Raw genomic sequence first — 19,182 nt, 5'->3', positions numbered from 1 at the left:
TGTGGTAGCACTTGTAACTTTGTCATCAATTGAAAATCATAGATATTTTCATTTTACATTACAGTTTCTGTAGATATCTTGGAATATTATTTACACTTAGTACTATTTTGATATTATGGTAGTTATTAGATATACAGCTAGGTTCTGTTATTTAATATGTTAGTAAAATAAGCATATACATTGCTATATAAAAAAGTCAATAAAAATGTTTATTTCATTATAATTGCTTTCTCTTATAATCCTATATGTTTTACTTTATGCATTTAAAAAATATTCTGAAAAGGGGTTCATAGGTTTTAACTGTGGCACAAAAAATGTCAAGAATCTCTCCTAGTTTATTTTAAAAAGCTTATATGAATGTATTCATGAGCAATATATAGTATTATCTTATGTGTTTATGAAGTGTATAAAATAATATTATACATACCAGTCTATGACTTGCTTTCCAAGGCTTTCCATGTCAGTGTATAAAGTTCCAGTGTATTTATGTAGTATATCTCATAGTATGTCCAGGAATTTCTTTAGAGTACACCAGTATCTTTTTTAAACTTTATTCTTAATTTTTCTCAGTTTTATTTCTTAATGAATAATATGCGATATGGGTAAAAATGAGTTATGAGACATAGCAAGCCGTACTCTACCCCTCCTCACTCTCCAGAAGCCATTATTTCTCTTGGTATTTAGCTTCATATTTCTAAGTACATTTCTTATATCAAGTTAATGATTGAGTTAAAATTAGTTTTGTGTTTCCTGTTCTAACTTTCCTCAGATGTTCCAGCAGATGTCACATTCCTAGTTTCCTAATAGTTCAAACACAGTCTGTTTCTTTTTCCCTTGGGATCTCCTTGTTGCAGCCTTTTAAAAGTCTTCAGCTCTTATCTGGACTGGTTGCTCCATAAGCCTGATGCATGTTAGTCATCGTGAGACTTTTCATTTGGGTCTTCATTGCTGTACATGGTCTTTCTCTAGTTGTGGCAAATGGGGGCTACTTTTCGTTGCAGTGCACGAGCTTCTCACTGTGGTGGCATCTGCAGAGCACAGGCTCTAGGCGCACAGGCTTCAGTAGTTGTGGCTTGCGGGCTTAGTTGCTCTGCAGCCTGTGGGATCTTCCCAGACCAGGGATTGAACCTTTGTCCCCTACATTGGCAGGCGGATTCTTAACCACTGCGCCACCAGGGAAGTCCCCTTCCTCTTTCTTGATTTATTATTATTATTGTTTTTTAAACTAAAGCTCATTCTTTAATAGCTTCCGAAGTAAGAGTGCATGGGAGGTACATTTTTTGAATTGTTGCATATCTGATAATGTCCTATTCTTGAATGATAGTTGTATTGAGAATAGAAATCTAGGTTGAAATAATTGTCTCTTAGAATTTTGCAGATAGTGCTCCATTGTCTTACGGTAGTCAGTATTATGTTGAAAAGACCTTTGCCTTTCTGATTCTGTTTTTTGTAGCCCCCTTTTCTTTTTCTGGCTGTTCTTAGTGTTTTCTGTTTATCTATGGAGTCCTGAAATTTTATGATAATGTGCCTTAGTGTGAGGTCCCATTTGTTGTATAGGTGCATTCAGTATATTTTTTCAATCTAGACCAGCAGTGTTCAATAGAATTTTCTTTGATCACTGAAATGTTCTGTGTCTGCACTGTCTAATACTATAGCCGCTAGCTACACGTGACAATTGACCACTTAAAATGTGTCCAGTGCAATGAGGAAAGATTGAGTTATTAATTCTATTAAATTTTAAACTTGAATACCTTCTGTATTGAGCAGCACACAATAGGGACTCATGTCTTTCAGTTGCAGGAAATATACTTCTGAATTGCTTCTTTGGTGATTTGATTAAATAAATATTCAGTATTTGTTTTGAGTATGTAATTACTGCTTACTAATGGGAAATTTGTGTACTTAGCTTGTTTCCTTTCTCATACCTTTTTTATAACATTTTCCCATTCCCCCCTTATTTTCTCTTTCTGGAAGAGTATTTGACCTCTTTGATCAATCCTCTAGTTTTCTTGTTTCTTCTGTTGCCATTTCATTGTCTTTTTCTTGTTATTTCTGGGGGATTTCTTGATTTTATATTTCAACTTTTCTGATTAAAATTTTAATGAAGTACCAAGAGTTCCTTTTTTATATCCTCTTACTCTTATTTGATGGATGCAGTGTTTTAGCTCTCTGACGATATTAGGTTAAAGTTCTCTTCACATTGTTTCTGTTTCTGTTGAGTTTCATTTTTACTCTTTTATCTGTCTTTTCATTTTTGAGACTTTTCTTGATTGTCTGCAATTGACAGGCTTTTATTATATGTAACAGTGAGGCATCAAGAAGCTTATTTGAAGTGATTTGTATGTGGATGAGGCTTGTTGACTAACGGCCTTCATTACGAGGGGATTTAGACGGAGTTGGTCATCTTGTGGAGGACGAGGATGTCAAAGTGTATTCTTTTTGAACATTCAGTCTCTCCAGATAAGAATACTTCAACCTCTTGAGCAGAAGGATTAAGCTTGCTGCTGGCTCTCTAGAAGCCTGGCAAGGAAGTAGACATAGAGGGCTCCCAGTCAGCATTCACACTTACACTCAGTACCCCTGTTTTCACTCTGGCTCTGGTGCCTCTTTTTTCCACTCTCTCTGGTGTCTTGGCTTGAAGCCTTTCTCAAGAATAAGACTTTCTCTTTTCTTCAGGAGACCCAGTGTATAGGATCCTGGAGGGAACCTGAGGATCTGAGTGCTACTTTCAACCTATCTTCCTTTTTACAACCCTGAAATATATCCTTGCCTTCTGAGGTACCTGGTTACTTCAAGTCCCAAGGGAGAGAATTGTTCTAAATATCATTTTTCTGTTTTTCTTGGGTTATGCCCATTTAAATAGATTCAACCCTTTTGAATAGCTTGTATAACTTGGTTGTAGTTTTTATGCTCATAGGTATCCATAGGTATCATTATCTTCCCAAATATTTCTCTTTTTCTTTTTCCTTCCTTCCCTCCCTCCCTTAGCTTTTTTCTCTGTGATAGACATTGATCTGAAATCCTTATGGCAAAATCCATAAATGACTAAAGGTAATTCTCTTAAGTTGTTGAGACCAGGATCTCTGGGAATGAATGGAAACTTTTGCAGCCAGAAATAAATATGAAGTAATTATTGCTAGGAAATGGGGAGAGGGATTTAAAAAGACATCATTAATTTGAATGGAGATGGAAATAGCAGGAAAAGTAAATTTTCATTAAAATTTATCAACCAGTTTCATAGTTCACTGGGAGCTCATAAGAAGTGGTTCTTTTAGGTTATTAACTATCAGGATATTTCGTTATTTGTGTGACACAAAGCAGTCTGTCTCCTCTGTCAGATACAAAATAATCTTCACATTCAAACACTGTCATTAATTTTAGTTCAGTTTGTCAAAGAAGAGAAGTGTTTATTATCTCTTTGTTCATAAAATTAATTTTAATAGTGTCCACAGATGATATCTATCAGTTTGATGTGATGGAAAGCCCTGGCAAGCAATATTATAAAATAAAAATAGTGCAGCAGGAAGATCTTGGAACTGGTTTTTCAACTTGATATTCCTTCTGTACAGATTTCCCAGCTGTGAATTGGGTTCTTCAGTTTGATTGTCCAGAGGATGCCAACACATATATTCACAGAGCAGGTAGAACTGCCAGGTAGGTGTGCCAGCCTATTTCTTTGCTTTTGGTTTTATCTAAGCAAAAAAGTGTGCTTTCTGAACTGTGTACAAACAAAGAATGGAGGAATTCAGGTAAGTGACTGCTGGTTTGACATTTTTGTGACATTGGTTGCTAGCAAGTGGACAGCTCTTGCTAAGTCATTGTGGCCGAGACTTGATGATGAGGGCTGAGAAAAATCCATGAAAATCTTCTTTTAGTGTTTTTGTTCTAACTTTCTTCCCTTACTAAGCTTTTCATTAGAACTGCTCACTGAACATCATCTCTTTGATGAGGTATAAGACTGTTTATTCAATCTCTGTTTTCAGATGACAAAACTTGAGTGTTTTGAGCAGTTAAACATTTTGTGTGAAAATCCATAGAGCCAGGATTTGAACCAAGGCAGTCTGACTCCTGTAATCTAGATCTGTGCTCTTACCTTCTCTGGTATAGGTTCTAATAAGAGACAAGGTGGTTTTGAGTCATAGATTTCTCTTTTCCTTTTTTCTAGTGTGGGAATTAGAGGCATTGCTGGAGGCTACTCCCAAATACTCCCTTTTCACCTCCCCCCACCCCCAGTAAAAGTATCCTGTGTTTGCTCATGAATGTGGGGGAGCTATTTGGAAAAGAATATAGCAAAGTCAGTCATTTGGGAGGAAAGAGCATAGAAAGGTATATGAATGAATGAAAAGGATAACGTGCTATATCATTGCCATTGAGGTTGCAGTGAAGTTGGGAGATGTGTGCTGCAGGTAGAATTATAAATGTTAGCATCTTTATGGGTAATATTTGGTAGTACTTATCAAAAGCCTTAGAGTTCTTCCTTTTGCTTCAGTAATTCCATGTCCAGAAATTGATCTTAATAAAGTTTCTATAAAGGTGTTCATCTTACTGACATTTGTAATGGTAAGAATTGGAAATAACCAATTAAGTGTTAGACCCAAAATCACTAAGTATATGGCAGAAACAGAACTAGAATTCAGATTTTTTGACCCCGGATTTCAATCTTTTTCACTAAGTAACCATTCATGAAAGACCAACCACGTGTGAGGTACTGGATTAGGCCTGGTGTGAGCTTCTGCATGAAAATAAGATATAGTGTCCATTCCATTAAGGATGTTTTAGTACCTTGAAAACAGTCTATAGTAGAGGCATATACAGTATTAGAGGTATTGACAGAAGTTTTATGGAGCTCCTGTGGAAGTAGAGAAGAAAACTTCACAGAGGAGAAACAGTTGGGTTCAGTTTTGATTGGCAGATACAAGTTCTTGGGAGGCAACTTGATACAAGATATTTCTTCCTCTGTTAACTATGTGCTATATAATATATCTTTCTGTATTTTAACTCAGACTCAAATCCCAACTACTCTTGATAATTTTTTTTGAGGGAGGGACTACTAGAAAATACAAGAGTTCTATGTGTCCATATCGTAAAATGTGATCCTTTCCATAAGCATCTCCAAACACTGAGCCCCTAGTCAGTTGTCAAACATTGTTTCCTAAAGTTAAGGAATGGTCTGTGTGCCATGCAGTATTGCAGCCACTTGCAACATGTGGCTATTTAAATTTCAATTAAGTAAAATTAAATTAAAATAAAAATACAGTTTCTCAGTCACACTACTCACATTTAAACTGCTAATACCACATCTTGAACAGAGCAGGTATAGAACATTTCCATCATTGTGAAAAGTTCTTTTGAATACTACTGGTATATGTTTAAAATACATTTTACTTAAAATTGTTGAACCAAAGAACCATAGATTCATATAATAAAACCATAAAATAGAAAATCATAAAGACATTAGAGCTGAAAGTAATCTGGATTCACTCATTCATTTTTTCTATATGGATTTAACAAATACATATTAAGTGCCAGGCATTGTACATAGTAGGAGGTAAAACGAGCAAAACAGACATGATTCCTGACCTCGTTCATCTTGAAACCTGGCGGGAATACAGACAATAAAATGCATAATTTCAGTAGAATGTGATTGATTATTTACTCCTATCTCTAATTTTGTTGCAGTCATGAGAACACATGGCAACTCTCAGGTTTACACATGCAAAGAGAAATAGACATTTTTGTCTCCTGAGAGGTTATAATCTTTTTGAGTCACATAAACCCCCCTACTAACTAAAGGAAAGTTTTATTTCAGAGATTTCTGTAGGTTTTTGAGGTGTGAGCTTATTAACAGGCATTTTTACCTCACATAGATTCAAATATGAGGTTCTTCAAATGTGGGTATATTTTGTTTAAAAAAGAAAACTGGAAACAACCTAAATAATAATCACAATAAGGTTGTGATTGGTTATGATGTACTATCCCTTTGGTTTTACATTTTCTTTCTCATCAAAACTGCATGAGTATTTATAATATGGATGTCAGTGAGACATTAATGCTTAATGATGGAAGAGACACCAACTGTTGGTTTAAATGGACCAAGTTACTTCTGATTATTAAGCCACCAACTTCTATTTAATGAGTTCCCAGGGATGGCAGGATCTTTAAGACCCAAGATTTAAATCCTCATCTAGGGACTTCCTTGGTGGTCCAGTGGTAAAGAATTCACCTTGCAATGCAGGGGGCACGGGTTTGATCCCTGGTCAGGGAAGTAAGATCCCACATGCCGTGGGGCAACTAAGCCTGTGTGCCACAACTGCTGAGCTTGCGTGCTCCTCGACTAGAGAGCCCGCGTGCTGCACACTACAGAGCCCACGCACCCTGGAGCCAGTGCGCCACAACTAGAGAAGAGAAAAAACCCACACTCTGCAACTAGAGAGAAGCCCGCGCACTGCGACAAAGAGTCTGTGCACTGCAATGAAGAGCCCGTGCGGCACATGCCTCAACGAAGATTCCTCATGCCGCAACTAAAAGACCTGATGCAGACAAAAATAAGTAAATAATAAATAAATCTTAAAAAAAAAGGAAGAAATCCTCATCTAAGCAAAGTCTGTCATTCGCCAGCAGGCTTGCTTTTCTACCTGCCCTGCACCCATTTCAGCCAGTGGCCTCAAGTTTGAATGTGTCCTCTATCCTTTGCTTATCTAGGAAGTCCCTTTGGAGTTGAGTCTCATAAATTTCTTTGTATCTACTGTTCTTGGATGGCTTTAAAGGGAAAAAGTTTTTTTGTTCGTATTTGGTCAATTTTGTCGTTGTTTCAGTTGAAGTGGAGGTTTTTCCTGTTCTACAGCCTAACAAGATATAGAGCTCCTTCTTCCTATAATTTTCTAATTTTCATAAACTGTTTTAATGTTTAAACATTTTTCGATTGATTCAGATTTACCCTTTGGGCTGTTAAACGTGGGCTATGATCAAAATGTACTCATTTAAATTAAAAGCATTTCTTTTGACCAGCATGAAGAAGGAAAGGAGAGAATAGTACAATAGTGAAAGGTAAAACTATTTAACAGTAGGATTGTACTAGAGGATTCAAAAGTAAGTCTTTTTTATTGTAATTATATAATTTGAGCAAGTAATAGAGTTAGAACTAGGCTCTGTGTATGATTTCATTGTACATTCAGACAGACTTGTCTTTAGACTGGTAACCTTTTGGTTTCTAGTGGGATCTAAGTAAATGGGACATAGGTAGAACAGCAGCTTTGTTTTCCATTTTGTAAGAAGGTACATGGTGCATCAGTGGTCTTTGTGTTGGATACATGTTTGGATTATCTTTCATAGTGAGATATTTAGAGAAGTCATTAGTAGTGGTTGGTGGAATTAATACACTGTTTAATTCTCCTCAGTAAATGGTGTAGCATGTATGAATTTGTACATTTATCTCTGCACACATTTGCATTTCATGGCCCTGTGGGCCTCTGGATAGGTGAGGTTGGTGGATATCATCTCTCATTAGTGTATTGGACCAGGCCAGACAGGCTTTTTTAGATGTGCCAATGGTGTGGGCATGGACAGGTTAAACTGATTCCTTTATAGAATACATTTAGCAGTATTTTAAAATTATTCATCCTATATGAAGATTATTTGACATCTCAGTATATCAGGAAAAGTTTCAAGAAGGGGAAATATTTCAGGGTGCTTGGTTCCTGGAGAAGTTGTTAAAAATCTTATGTAGTTGAACATGCCATGGTAAGCATTAAATTGGTTTTAATGACTCGAGGTGAAGAGGAGGTACAACATCACAATGATTGTGTTTGAAGAGAGAATACCAATTTGAAAAACTATTATAATGTAGTTTCTAATATGGTCATTGATTTTTAAAGTACAAGCTTGTTTGACCCTTTGTAACCAATTAAAAATGTTTTGAACTGACTATTTTAGATGTATAGTTAGTGGAAAAGTTTAGGATATGTAATGCTTATTTTTTCTTTGTCAGTCTAATAAAAAAAAGAACCAAACTGCAAAAAGTTACCATTAATGGGCTTAGAGATAAATTAGAACTTTTGTGGGCCATCAGACTGGATAATTGAATTGAATAAAAGCTAAATTAAAGCTTGAAACTAATTAAAATCCTGTATATATGCTGTAATTAAAACTAGGTTGCCAGATAGTGTTTGCTTTTGGAAGTGAACTATACTATATGAATATTGAGAAATGAATTCACTGCTTTGTGGCAAAATAGCTAAGGTTTGGGGAATCTGTTTTTTTCCTTTCTGTGTTTTAGCTACAAATAAAGGGTGGTTTAGGTACTTGTTGCCTTAAGTGCTTTATTCTGTTTTAATTTGTTCACCTGTTTAAAATTCTTTTGATCTTTAGTAATTGAGAGAAATTTGTTTTCTTAACTATCCACACCCCTTTTAACAAAATGATCTCGTTTAGGAAACAAGTGAGGCAAGGAATATGAATATAGTTTTTTTAAAGCCGTGTTCTGTGATACATTCTACCACTTAAAAGCGAATGTCTTTAGGGCTTGTAGTTTTTAGTACTCATAAAACCAAGCTCTTCTATTTCTTATAAAAATGCTCAGTTGAAAATAAAAAGGATTTGGGAATGGAAAGTCCTTACATATCAGATACTCCTAATTTTTAAAATGCTTTTATTTGGGCAGTAGGGGTCTGTGGGTGGAAGACGGGAGCTTATATATAACTGTGTATATTTAAACAGTTGGGAGTTTATATATAAGAGTTGGGACTTTATATATATAACTGCTTGGTTTTCCAGAGTAGTGGTAAAATTCCAGCAGTATTTCAACCGAGCCTTATTTGCCTGGCTGCATTTTGTGGATCTCAGATTTTGTTTGTGGGAGATTTAGGTAGCAAGATGTGATTCCAGTAGGGGGCAGCAGAGGCCAGTTCTTTGCATTGCACACTGGCTTGCATCAGTTTAGATTAAAAACAGCAAATATGAAGATGGGAAGTAGTTAAAATTTCTAATGTGATAACCTGTGCAGAGTTCATGGTTTGTTTGTGGTAAATACTAGTACTTTATGGAATAGATAATGAGAATTTTTAAAATAGTGTCTTTAATTGATTTGTAAATTGAAATAATAAAAGTGAAAAGACAATTACCATGAGCATTAATTTACTGAAACATACTGTGTATATCTTAGGTATAAGATAGGAACAGTCTTTGCTAGCGAGAATTCTTATTACTTTGATTCCTTCATTGACTGAAGATGCTAACTTTACTCAGCTCCTCCTAGATAGAGGCTGGTGCTTCCTCACATGGCCTTCTGCCTTTGTTGTTATCTAGGATTTAAAGCAAAAAGGCAAAACCAATGCTTTATTTTGCATCAAAAAACATTGAGCTGGGGTAGAGTATGACCACTATAGTTAGAGAGGTAGATAAGGGGGCTGATATTTCTTAGTAGTCTCTTATTTCCTAGCACTTCCCCCTTGCTCTCCTGCTGTCTATTCTCAATACAGCAGACAGAATGATCCTTTAAAAACACAATTCAGATCATGGGACTCCTCTGATGGCTCCCCATTTCATTCAGAATAAAAGCCAGTGTGACCTACTGGGCCTATGCTATTCAACCCCCCTCCAATCTTATTTCCTGTTATTCTCCGCTTGTTATTATTCTCCGCTTGTTATTATTCTCCGCTTGTTCCCTTGCCACACTGGTCTTGCTATTTCTCCTGCATGCCAGGCATATTTTTACCTCAAAGCCTTTATATTATGTTTCTTCCACTGGAATGCTTTTCCCTCAAGTATCCACATGGCTGTCTTTCTTTACACTGCCCCAACCACTCCTCCTTACCTTGCTCTATATTATCTTTTTTCCATAGCACTTATCACCTTCAAATATACTATTTATTTATTCTTGTTTTCTTTTTCTCTTCATTAGAGTGTAAGCTCCATAAAGGCAAAGGAGTTTGTCTACTTAATTGATGGTTCCAGAGCACTTAGAACAGGGTCTGGAACAGAGGAGGCACTTGAGATAACACAATTAGTTTCTCAAATCAGACTCATGAATCAGAGATAACATATAAATTATCTATTGTGGTGTAATGAATTACCCCACAACTTAGTGGCTTGAAGCAAGAACCATATATTATCTCATGGTATCTGTGGGTTAGGAATTCAGGTGTGGCTCATCTGGGTCTTCTGGCTCAGTCTGTCACAGGATTGCAAATCTTGTCACAGGTACTTTAAGGCTCAACGGGGGTGGGGTGGGGGTGGGGGTGGGTCTCTTTCCAAGCTCACGCATGTGCTTGTTGACAAGATTCATTCTCTTGCTGGTTGTTGGTCAGAGGTGTCTTTCAGTTCCTTTCCATGTGGTCCTCCTCTTCAGAGGGCTTCTCACAATGTGGCATCTGGCAAATGAGAGAGCAAATGAGAGGGGAAGAAGGAGTACGGTGGAAGCAGCAATGTTTTTTATGACCTAGACTCAGAAGTCAAACTCCATTTTTTTTTTTTTAATAATTGACATACAACATTATATTAGTTTCAGGTGTACAACATAACAATTCAGTATTTGTATATTTTGCAAAATGATCATCAAAATAAGTCTAATCTGTTACCATACACAGTTACAGAATTTTCTTTTCTTGTGATGAGAACTTTTAAGGCCTATTCTCTTAGCAACTTTCAAATATACAGTACAGTATTATTAACTGTAGTCACTGCGCTGTACATTACATCTGCATGACTTTTTTTTTTTTGCGGTACGCGGGCCTCTCACTGTTGTGGCCTCTCCTGTTGCGGAGCACAGGCTCCAGACGCGCAGGCACAGCGGCCATGGCTCACGGGCCCAGCCACTCCGCGGCATATGGGATCTTCCCGGACTGTGTCCCCTGCATCGGCAGGCGGACTCTCAACCACTGCGCCACCAGGGAAGCCCACATGACTTATTTTATAACTGAAATTTTGTTCCCCTTCTCCCATATTGTCTACTCCTTGCCCCCAGCCCCGGCAACCACCAGTCTGTTCTCTGTATCTATGAGCTTGGTTTTTTGTTTGTTTGTTTTTAGATTCCATATATAAGTGAGATCATACAGTATTTGTCTTCCTCTGACTTATTTCACTTATATTTTTAAATCTATTTTTGCCCCACCTGCTCCTGACATATTTTCTATAGTGTAATGCCCTTAAGGTCCTTTCATGTTGTTGCAAATGGCAATATTTCATTCTTTTTAACGCAAAATAATATTCCATTGTATATATATACTACATCTTCTTTATCCATTCATCCATTGGTGGACACGTAGGTTGCTTCCGTATCTTGGCAAGTGTAAATAATGCTGCAGTGAACATGAGGGTGCATATATCTTTTTGAGTTATTGTTATTCTTTTCTTTGGATAGATACCCAGAAGTGGAATTGCTGGATCACATGGTAGTTCTATTTTTAATTTTTAATTTTTTTGCATCTTTATTGGAGTATAATTGCTTTACAAAGGTGTGTTAGTTTCTGCTTTATAACAAAGTGAATCAGTTATACATATACATATGTTCCCATATCTCTTACCTCTTGCGTCTCCCTCCCTCCCACCCTCCCTATCCCACCCCTCTAGGTGGTCACAAAGCACTGAGCTGATCTCCCTGTGCTATGCGGCTGCTTCCCACTAGCTATATATTTTACGTTTGGTAGTGTATATATGTCCATGCCACTCTCTCACTATGTCACAGCTTACCCTTCGCCCTCCCCATATCCTCAAGTCCATTCTCTAGTAGGTCGGTGTCTTTATTCCTGTCTTACCCCTAGGTTCTTCATGACATTTTTCTTTTTTCTTAAATTTCATATATATGTGTTAGCATACGGTATTTGTCTTTCTCTTTCTGATTTACTTCACTCTGTACGACAGACTCTAGGTCCATCCGCCTCATTACAAATAGCTCAATTTCGTTTCTTTTTATGGCTGAGTAATATTCCATTGTATATATGTGACACATCTTCTTTATCCATTCATCCGGTGATGGACACTTAGGTTGTTTCCATCTCCGGGCTATTGTAAATAGAGCTGCAATGAACATTTTGGTACATGACTCTTTTTGAATTATGGTTTTCTCAGGGTATATGCCCAGTAGTGGGATTCTGGGTCATATGGTAGTTCTATTTATAGTTTTTAAGGAGCGTCCATACTGTTCTCCATAGTGGCTGAACCAATTCACATTCCCACCAGCAGTGCAAGAGTGTTCCCTTTTCTCCATACCCTCTCCAGCATTTATTGTTTCTAGATTTTTTGATGATGGCCATTCTGACTGGTGTGAGATGATATCTCATTGTAGTTTTGATTTGCATTTCTCTAATGATTAATGATGTTGAGCATTCTTTCATGTGTTTGTTGGCAGTCTGTATATCTTCTTTGGAGAAATGTCTATTTAGGTCTTCTGCCCATTTTTGGATTGGGTTGTTTGTTTTTTTGTTATTGAGCTGCATGAGCTGCTTATAAATTTTGGAGATTAATCCTTTGTCAGTTGCTTCATTTGCAAATATTTTCTCCCATTCTGAGGGTTGTCTTTTGGTCTTGTTTATGGTTTCCTTTGCTGTGCAAAAGCTTTGAAGTTTCATTAGGTCCCATTTGTTTATTTTTGTTTTTATTTCCATTACTCTAGGAGGTGGGTCAAAAAGGAGCTTGCTGTGATTTCTGTCATAGAGTGTTCTGCCTATGTTTTCCTCTAAGAGTTTGATAGTTTCTGGCCTTACATTTAGGTCCTTAATCCATTTTGAGCTTATTTTTGTGTATGGTGTTAGGGAGTGATCTAATCTCATACTTTTACATGTACCTGTCCAGTATTCCCAGCACCACTTATTGAAGAGGCTGTTCTTTCTGCACTGTACATTCCTGCCTCCTTTACCAAAGATAAGGTGACCATATGTGCATGGATTTATCTCTGGGCTTTTGATCCTGTTCCATTGATCTATATTCCTGTTTTTGTGCCAGTACCATACTGTCTTGATTACTGTAGCTTTGTAGTATAGTCTGAAGTCAGGGAGCCTGATTCCTCCAGCTCCGTTTTTTGTTCTCAAGATTGCTTTGGCTATTCGGGGTCTTTTGTCTTTCCATACAAATTGTGAAATTTTTTGTTCTAGTTCTGTGAAAAATGCCAGTGGTAGTTTGATAGGGATTGCATTGAATCTGTAGATTGCTTTGGGTAGTAGAGTCATTTTCACAATGTTGATTCTTCCAATCCAAGAACATGGTATATCTCTCCATCTATTTGTATCATCTTTAATTTCTTTCATCAGTGTCTTATAATTTTCTGCATACAGGTCTTTTGTCTCCTTAGGTACGTTTATTCCTAGATATTTGTTGCAATGGTAAATGGGAGTGTTTTCTTGATTTCACTTTCAGATTTTTCATCATTAGTGTATCGGAATGCCAGAGATTTCTATGCATTCATTTTGTATCCTGCTACTTTACCAGATTCACTGATTAGCTCTAGTAGTTTTCTGGTAGCATCTTTAGGATTCTCTATGTATAGTATCATGTCATCTGCAAACAGTGACAGCTTTACTTCTTCTTTTCTGATTTGGATTCCTTTTATTTCCTTTTCTTCTGATTGCTGTGGCTAAAACTTCTAAAACTATGTTGAATAAGAGCGGTGAGAGTGGGCAACCTTGTCTTGTTCCTGATCTTAGTGGAAATGCTTTCAGTTTTTCACCATTGAGGACAATGTTGGCTGTGGGTTTGTCATATGTGGCCTTTATTATGTTGAGGAAAGTTCCCTCTATGCCTACTTTCTGCAGGGTTTTTATCATAAATGGGTGTTGAATTTTGTTGAAAGTTTTCTCTGCATCTGTTGAGATGATCATATGGTTTTTCTCTTTCAGTTTGTTAATATGGTGTATCACGTTGATTGATTTGCGTATATTGAAGAATCCTTGCATTCCTGGAATAAACCCCACTTGATCATGATGGATGATCCTTTTAATGTGCTGTTGGATTCTGTTTGCTAGTATTTTGTTGACGATTTTTGCATCTATGTTCATCAGTGATATTGGCCTGTAGTTTTCTTTCTTTGTGACATCCTTGTCTGGTTTTGGTATCAAGGTGATGGTGGCCTCGTAGAATGAGTTTGGGAGTGTTCCCCCCCTCAGCTATATCTTGGAAGAGTTTGAGAAGGATAGGTGTTAGCTCTTCTCTAAATGTTTGATAGAATTCGCCTGTGAAGCCATCTGGTCCTGGGCTTTTGTTTGTTGGAAGATTTTTAGTCACAGTTTCAATTTCAGTGCTTGTGATTGGTCTGTTCATATTTTCTATTTCTTCCTGATTCCGTCTTGGCAGGTTGTGCATTTCTAAGAATTTGTCCATTTTTTCCAGGTTGTCCGTTTTATTGGCATAGAGTTGCTTATAGTAATCTCTCATGATCTTCTGTATTTCTGCAGTGTCAGTTGTTACTTCTCCTTTTTCATTTCTAATTCTATTTATTTGAGTCTTCTCCCTTTTTTTCTTGATGAGTCTGGCTAATAGTTTATCAATTTTGTTTATCTTCTCAAAGAACCAGCTTTTAGTTTTATTGATCTTTGCTATCGTTTCCTTCATTTCTTTTTCATTTATTTCTGATCTGATCTTTATGATTTCTTTCCTTCTGCTAAGTTTGGGGTTTTTTTTTGTTCTTCTTTCTCTAACTGCTTTACATGCAAGGTTAGCTTGTTTAATTGAGATGTTTCCTGTTTCTTAAGGTAGGATTGTATTGCTATAAACTTCCCTCTTAGAACTGTTTTTGCCGCATCCCATAGGTTTTGGGTCGTCGTGTCTCCATTGTCATTTGTTTCTAGGTATTTTTTTATTTCCTCTTTGATTTCTTCAGTGATCACTTTGTTATTAAGTAGTGTATTGTTTAGCATCCATGTGTTTGTGTTTTTTACAGATCTTTTCCTGTAATTGATATCTAGCCTCATAGTGTTGTGGTCGGAAAAGATGCTTGATACTATTTCAATTTTCTTAAATTTACCAAGGCTTGATTTGTGACCCAAGATATGATCTATCCTGGAGAATGTTCCATGTGCACTTGAGAAAAATGTGTATTCTGTTGTTTTTGGATAGAATGTCCTATAAATATCAATTAAGTCCATCTTGTTTAATGTATCATTTAAAGTTTGTGTTTCCTTATTTATTTTCATTTTGCATGATCTGTCCATTGATGAAAGTGGGGTGGTGAAGTCCCCTACTATGAATGTGTTACTGTTGATCTCCCCTTTTATGGCTGTTAGTATTTGCCTTATGTATTGAGGTGCTCCTATGTTGGGTGCATAAATATTTACAATTGTTATATCTTCTTCTTTGATCGATCCCTTGATCATTATGTAGCGTCCTTCTTTGTCTCTTGTAATAGTCTTTATTTTAAAGTCTATTTTGTCTGATATGAGAATTGCTACTCCAGCTTTCTTTTGGTTTCCATTTGCATGGAATATCTTTTTCTATCCCCTCACTTTCAGTCTGTATGTGTCTCTAGGTCTGAAGTGGGTCTCTTGTAGACAGCATATATATGGGTCTTGTTTTTGTATCCATTCACCCAACCTGTGTCTTTTGGTTGGAGCATTGAGTCCATTTACATTTAAGGTAGTTATCGATATGTATGTTCCTATTCCCATTTTCTTAATAGTTTTGGGTTCATTATTGTAGGTCTTTTCCTTCTCTTGTGTTTCTTGCCTAAAGAAGATCCTTTAGCATTTGTTGTAAAGCTAGTTTGGTGGTGCTGGACTCTCTAAGCTTTTGCTTGTCTGTAAAGGTTTTAATTTCTCCATCAACTCTGAATGAGATCCTTGTTGGGTTGAGTAATGTTAGTTGCAGGTTTTTCTCCTTCATCACTTTAAATATGTCCTGCCAGTCCCTTCTGGCTTGTAGAGTTTCTGCTGAAAGGTCAGCTGTTAACCTTATGGGGATTCCCTTGTGTGTTATTTGTTGTTTTTCCCTTGCTGCTTTTAATATGTTTTCCCTGTATTTAATTTTTGACAGTTTGATTAATATGTGTCTTGGCATATTTCTCCTTGGATTTATCCTGTATGGGACTCTCTGTGCTTCCTGGACTTGATGAACTATTTCCTTTCCCATGTTAGGGAAGTTTTCAACTATTATCTCTTCAAATATTCTCTCAGTCCCTTTCTTTTTCTCTTCTTCTTCTGGAACCCCTATAATTCAAATGTTGGTGCATTTAATGTTGTCCCAGATGTCTCTGAGACTGTCCTCAGTTCTTTTCATTCTTTTTTCTTTATTCTGCTCTGCAGTAGTTATTTCCACTATTTTATCTTCCAGGTCACTTATCCGTTCTTCTGACTCAGTTATTCTGCTCTTGATCCCTTCTAGAGTATTTTTAATTTCATTTATTGTGTTGTTCATCGTTGCTTGTTTCATCTTTATTTCTTCTAGGTCCTTGTTAACTGTTTCTTGCATTTTGTCCCTTCTACTTCCAAGATTTCGGATCATCCTTACTATCATTATTCTGAATTCTTTTTCAGGTAGACTGCCTATTTCCTCTTCATTTGTTAGGTCTGGTGCATTTTTATCTTGCTCCTTCATCTGCTGTGTGTTTTTCTGTCTTCTCATTTTGCTTATCTTACTGTGTTTGGGGTCTCCTTTTTGCAGGCTGCAGGTTTGTAGTTCCCGTTGTTTTTGATGTCTGTCTCCAGTGGCTAAGGTTGTTTCAGTGGGTTGTGTAGGCTTCCTGGTGGAGGGGACTAGTGCCTGTGTTCTGGTGGATGAGCTGGATCTTGTATTTTTGGTGGGCAGGTCTGCGTCTGGTTGTGTGTTTTGGGGTGTCTCTGGACTTACTATGATTTTAGGCAGCCTCTCTGCTAATGGGTGGGGTTGTGTTCCTGTCTTGCTAGTTGTTTGGCATAGGGTGTCCAGCACTGTAGCTTGCTAGTCGTTTAGTGAAGCTGGGAGCTGGTGTTGAGATGGAGATCTATGGGAGATTTCTGCCGTTTGATATTATGTGGAGCTGGGAGGTCTCTTGTGGACCAGTGTCCTGAAGTTGGCTCTGCCACCTCAGAGGCACAGCACTGACTCCTGGCTGCAGCACCAAGAGCCTTTCATCCACACGGCTCAGAATAAAAGGGAGAAAAAGTAGAAAGAAAGAAAGGAAGGAAGGAAGGAAGGAAGAAAGGAAAGAAAGAAAGAAAGGAGGGAGGAAGGAAGGAAGGAGGGAGGGAAGGAAGGTAAAGTAAAATAAAATAAAGGAAGATAAAATAAAGTTATTAAAGTAAAAAATAATTATTAATAAAAAAATTCATTTTTAAAGAAAAAAACAAAAAACAAGGGACGGATAGAACCCTAGGACAAATGGTGGAAGCAAAGCTATACAGAGAAAATCTCACACAGAAGCATAGACATACACAAAATAGGAAAAGGGGAAAAAATCATAAATCTTGCTCTCAAAGTCCACCTCCTCAATTTGGGATGATTCGTTGTCTATTCATGTATTCCACAGATGCGGGGTACATCAAGTTGATTGTGGAGCTTTAATCCGCTGCTTCTGAGGCCGCTGGGAGAGATTTCTGTTTCTCTTCTTTGTTCTCACAGCTCCCAGGGCTCAGTTTTGAATTTGGCCCCGCCTCTACGTGTAGGTCTCTGGAGGTGTCCGTTCTTCGCTCAGAGAGGACGGGGTTAAAGGAGCAGCTGCTTCGGGGACCCTGGCTCACTCAGTTGGTGGGGTCGGAGGGGTACGGAGTGTCGGGCGAGCCTGCGGCGGCAGAGACCGGCATGACATTGCACCAGCCTGAGGCGCGCCGTGTGTTTTCCCCGGGAAGTTGTCCGTGGGTCCCGGGACCCTGGCAGTGGCAGGCTGCACAGGCTCCCTCGAAGGGGGGTGTGGATAGTGACCTGTGCTCGCACACAGGCTTCTTGGTGGCGGCAGCAGCAGCCTTAGGGTCTCATGCCCGTCTCTGGGGTCCGCGCTTGTAGCCGCGGGTCGCGCCCGTCTCTGGAGCTCCTTTAAGCAGCGCTCTTAATCCCCCCTCCTCGCGCAGCAGGAAACTAAGAGGGAAGAAAAAGTCTCTTGCCTCTTCGGCAGGTCCAGACTTTTCCCCGGACTCCCTCCCGGCTAGCCGTGCTTCACTAACCCCCTGCAGGCTGTGTTCACGTCTCCAGCCCTAGTCCTCTCCCTGTGCTCCGACCAAAGCCCGAGCCTCACCTCCCAGCCCCGTCCGCCCCGGCGGTTGAGCAGACAAGCCTCTCGGGCTGGTGAGTGCCCGTCGGCACCGATCATCTGTGCGGGAATCTCTCTGCTTTGCCGTCCTCACCCCTGTTGCTGTGCTCTCTTCCGCAGCCCCGAAGCTTCCCCCTCCGCCACCCGCAGTCTCCGCCCGCGAAGGGTCTTCCTAATGTGTGGAAACCTTTCCTCCCTCTCAACTCCCTCCCACTGGTGCAGGTTCCGTCCCTATCATTTTGTCTCTGTTTATTCTTTTTTCTTTTGCCCTACCCAGGTACGTGGGCACTTTCTTGCCTTTTGGGAGGTCTGAGGTCTTCTGCCAGCGTTCAGTAGGTGTTCTGTAGGAGTTGTTCCACGTGTAGATGTATTTCTGGTGTATCTGTGGGGAGGAAGGTGATCTCCATGTCTTACTCTTCTGCCATGTTCCCCAGCTCCACCTATTTTTAATTTTTTTGAGGAACCTCCATACTGTTTTCTATACTGACTGCACCAATTTACATTCCCACCAACAGTGCACAAGGGTTCCCTTTTGTCCACAGCCTTGCCAACGCTTGTCATTTCCAACCTTCTGTATAATAGCCATTCTGACAGTTGTGAGGTGATTATCTCATAGTGGTTTTGATTTGCATTTCTCTGATGGTTAGTGATGTTAAGAACCTTTTCATGTACCTGTTGACCATTTGTATGTCTTCTTTGAAAAAAATGTCTCCTCAAGCCCATTTTTTGAATGAGATTCTTTGGTTTTTGCTATTGTGTGAATTCCTTGAATATTTTATTTTATTTTGGTTTTTTAAATTTATTTATTTATTTATGGCTGCGTTGGGTGTTTGTTGCTGCGTGCGGGCTTTTCTCTGTTGTGGTGAGCGGGGGCTACTCTTCATTGTGGTGCGCAGGCTTCTCATTGCGGTGGCTTCTCTTGTTGCAGAGCACGGGCTCTAGGCACGTGGGCTTCAGTTGTTGTGGCACGCAGGCTCAGTAGCTGTGGCTTTCGGGCTCTAGAGTGCAGGCTCAGTAGTTGTGGTGCATGGGCTTAGTTG

At 38.5% G+C, this 19,182-nt stretch overlaps 1 protein-coding gene across 3 annotated transcripts in view; it reads left to right on the top strand.

The window, feature by feature from the left end:
• Window positions 1-19,182, top strand: part of DDX10 (DEAD-box helicase 10) — a 287,054-nt gene that overhangs the window by 21,779 nt on the left and 246,093 nt on the right. For all 3 annotated transcript variants that reach the window (XM_029207245.1, XM_029207243.1, XM_029207244.1), the window contains one exon: window positions 3,570-3,654. In XM_029207245.1, the coding sequence (XP_029063078.1) occupies window positions 3,570-3,654 (85 nt within the window). The remainder of the gene's footprint in view (window positions 1-3,569; window positions 3,655-19,182) is intronic.

This window comes from Monodon monoceros, unplaced genomic scaffold (assembly GCF_005190385.1).
Source record: "Monodon monoceros isolate NGI ecotype Baffin Bay Population unplaced genomic scaffold, NGI_Narwhal_1 Super_Scaffold_7, whole genome shotgun sequence".
In the NCBI taxonomy this organism is placed as follows: domain Eukaryota; kingdom Metazoa; phylum Chordata; class Mammalia; order Artiodactyla; family Monodontidae; genus Monodon; species Monodon monoceros.
This window is presented reverse-complemented; position numbering and strand designations above follow the sequence as displayed.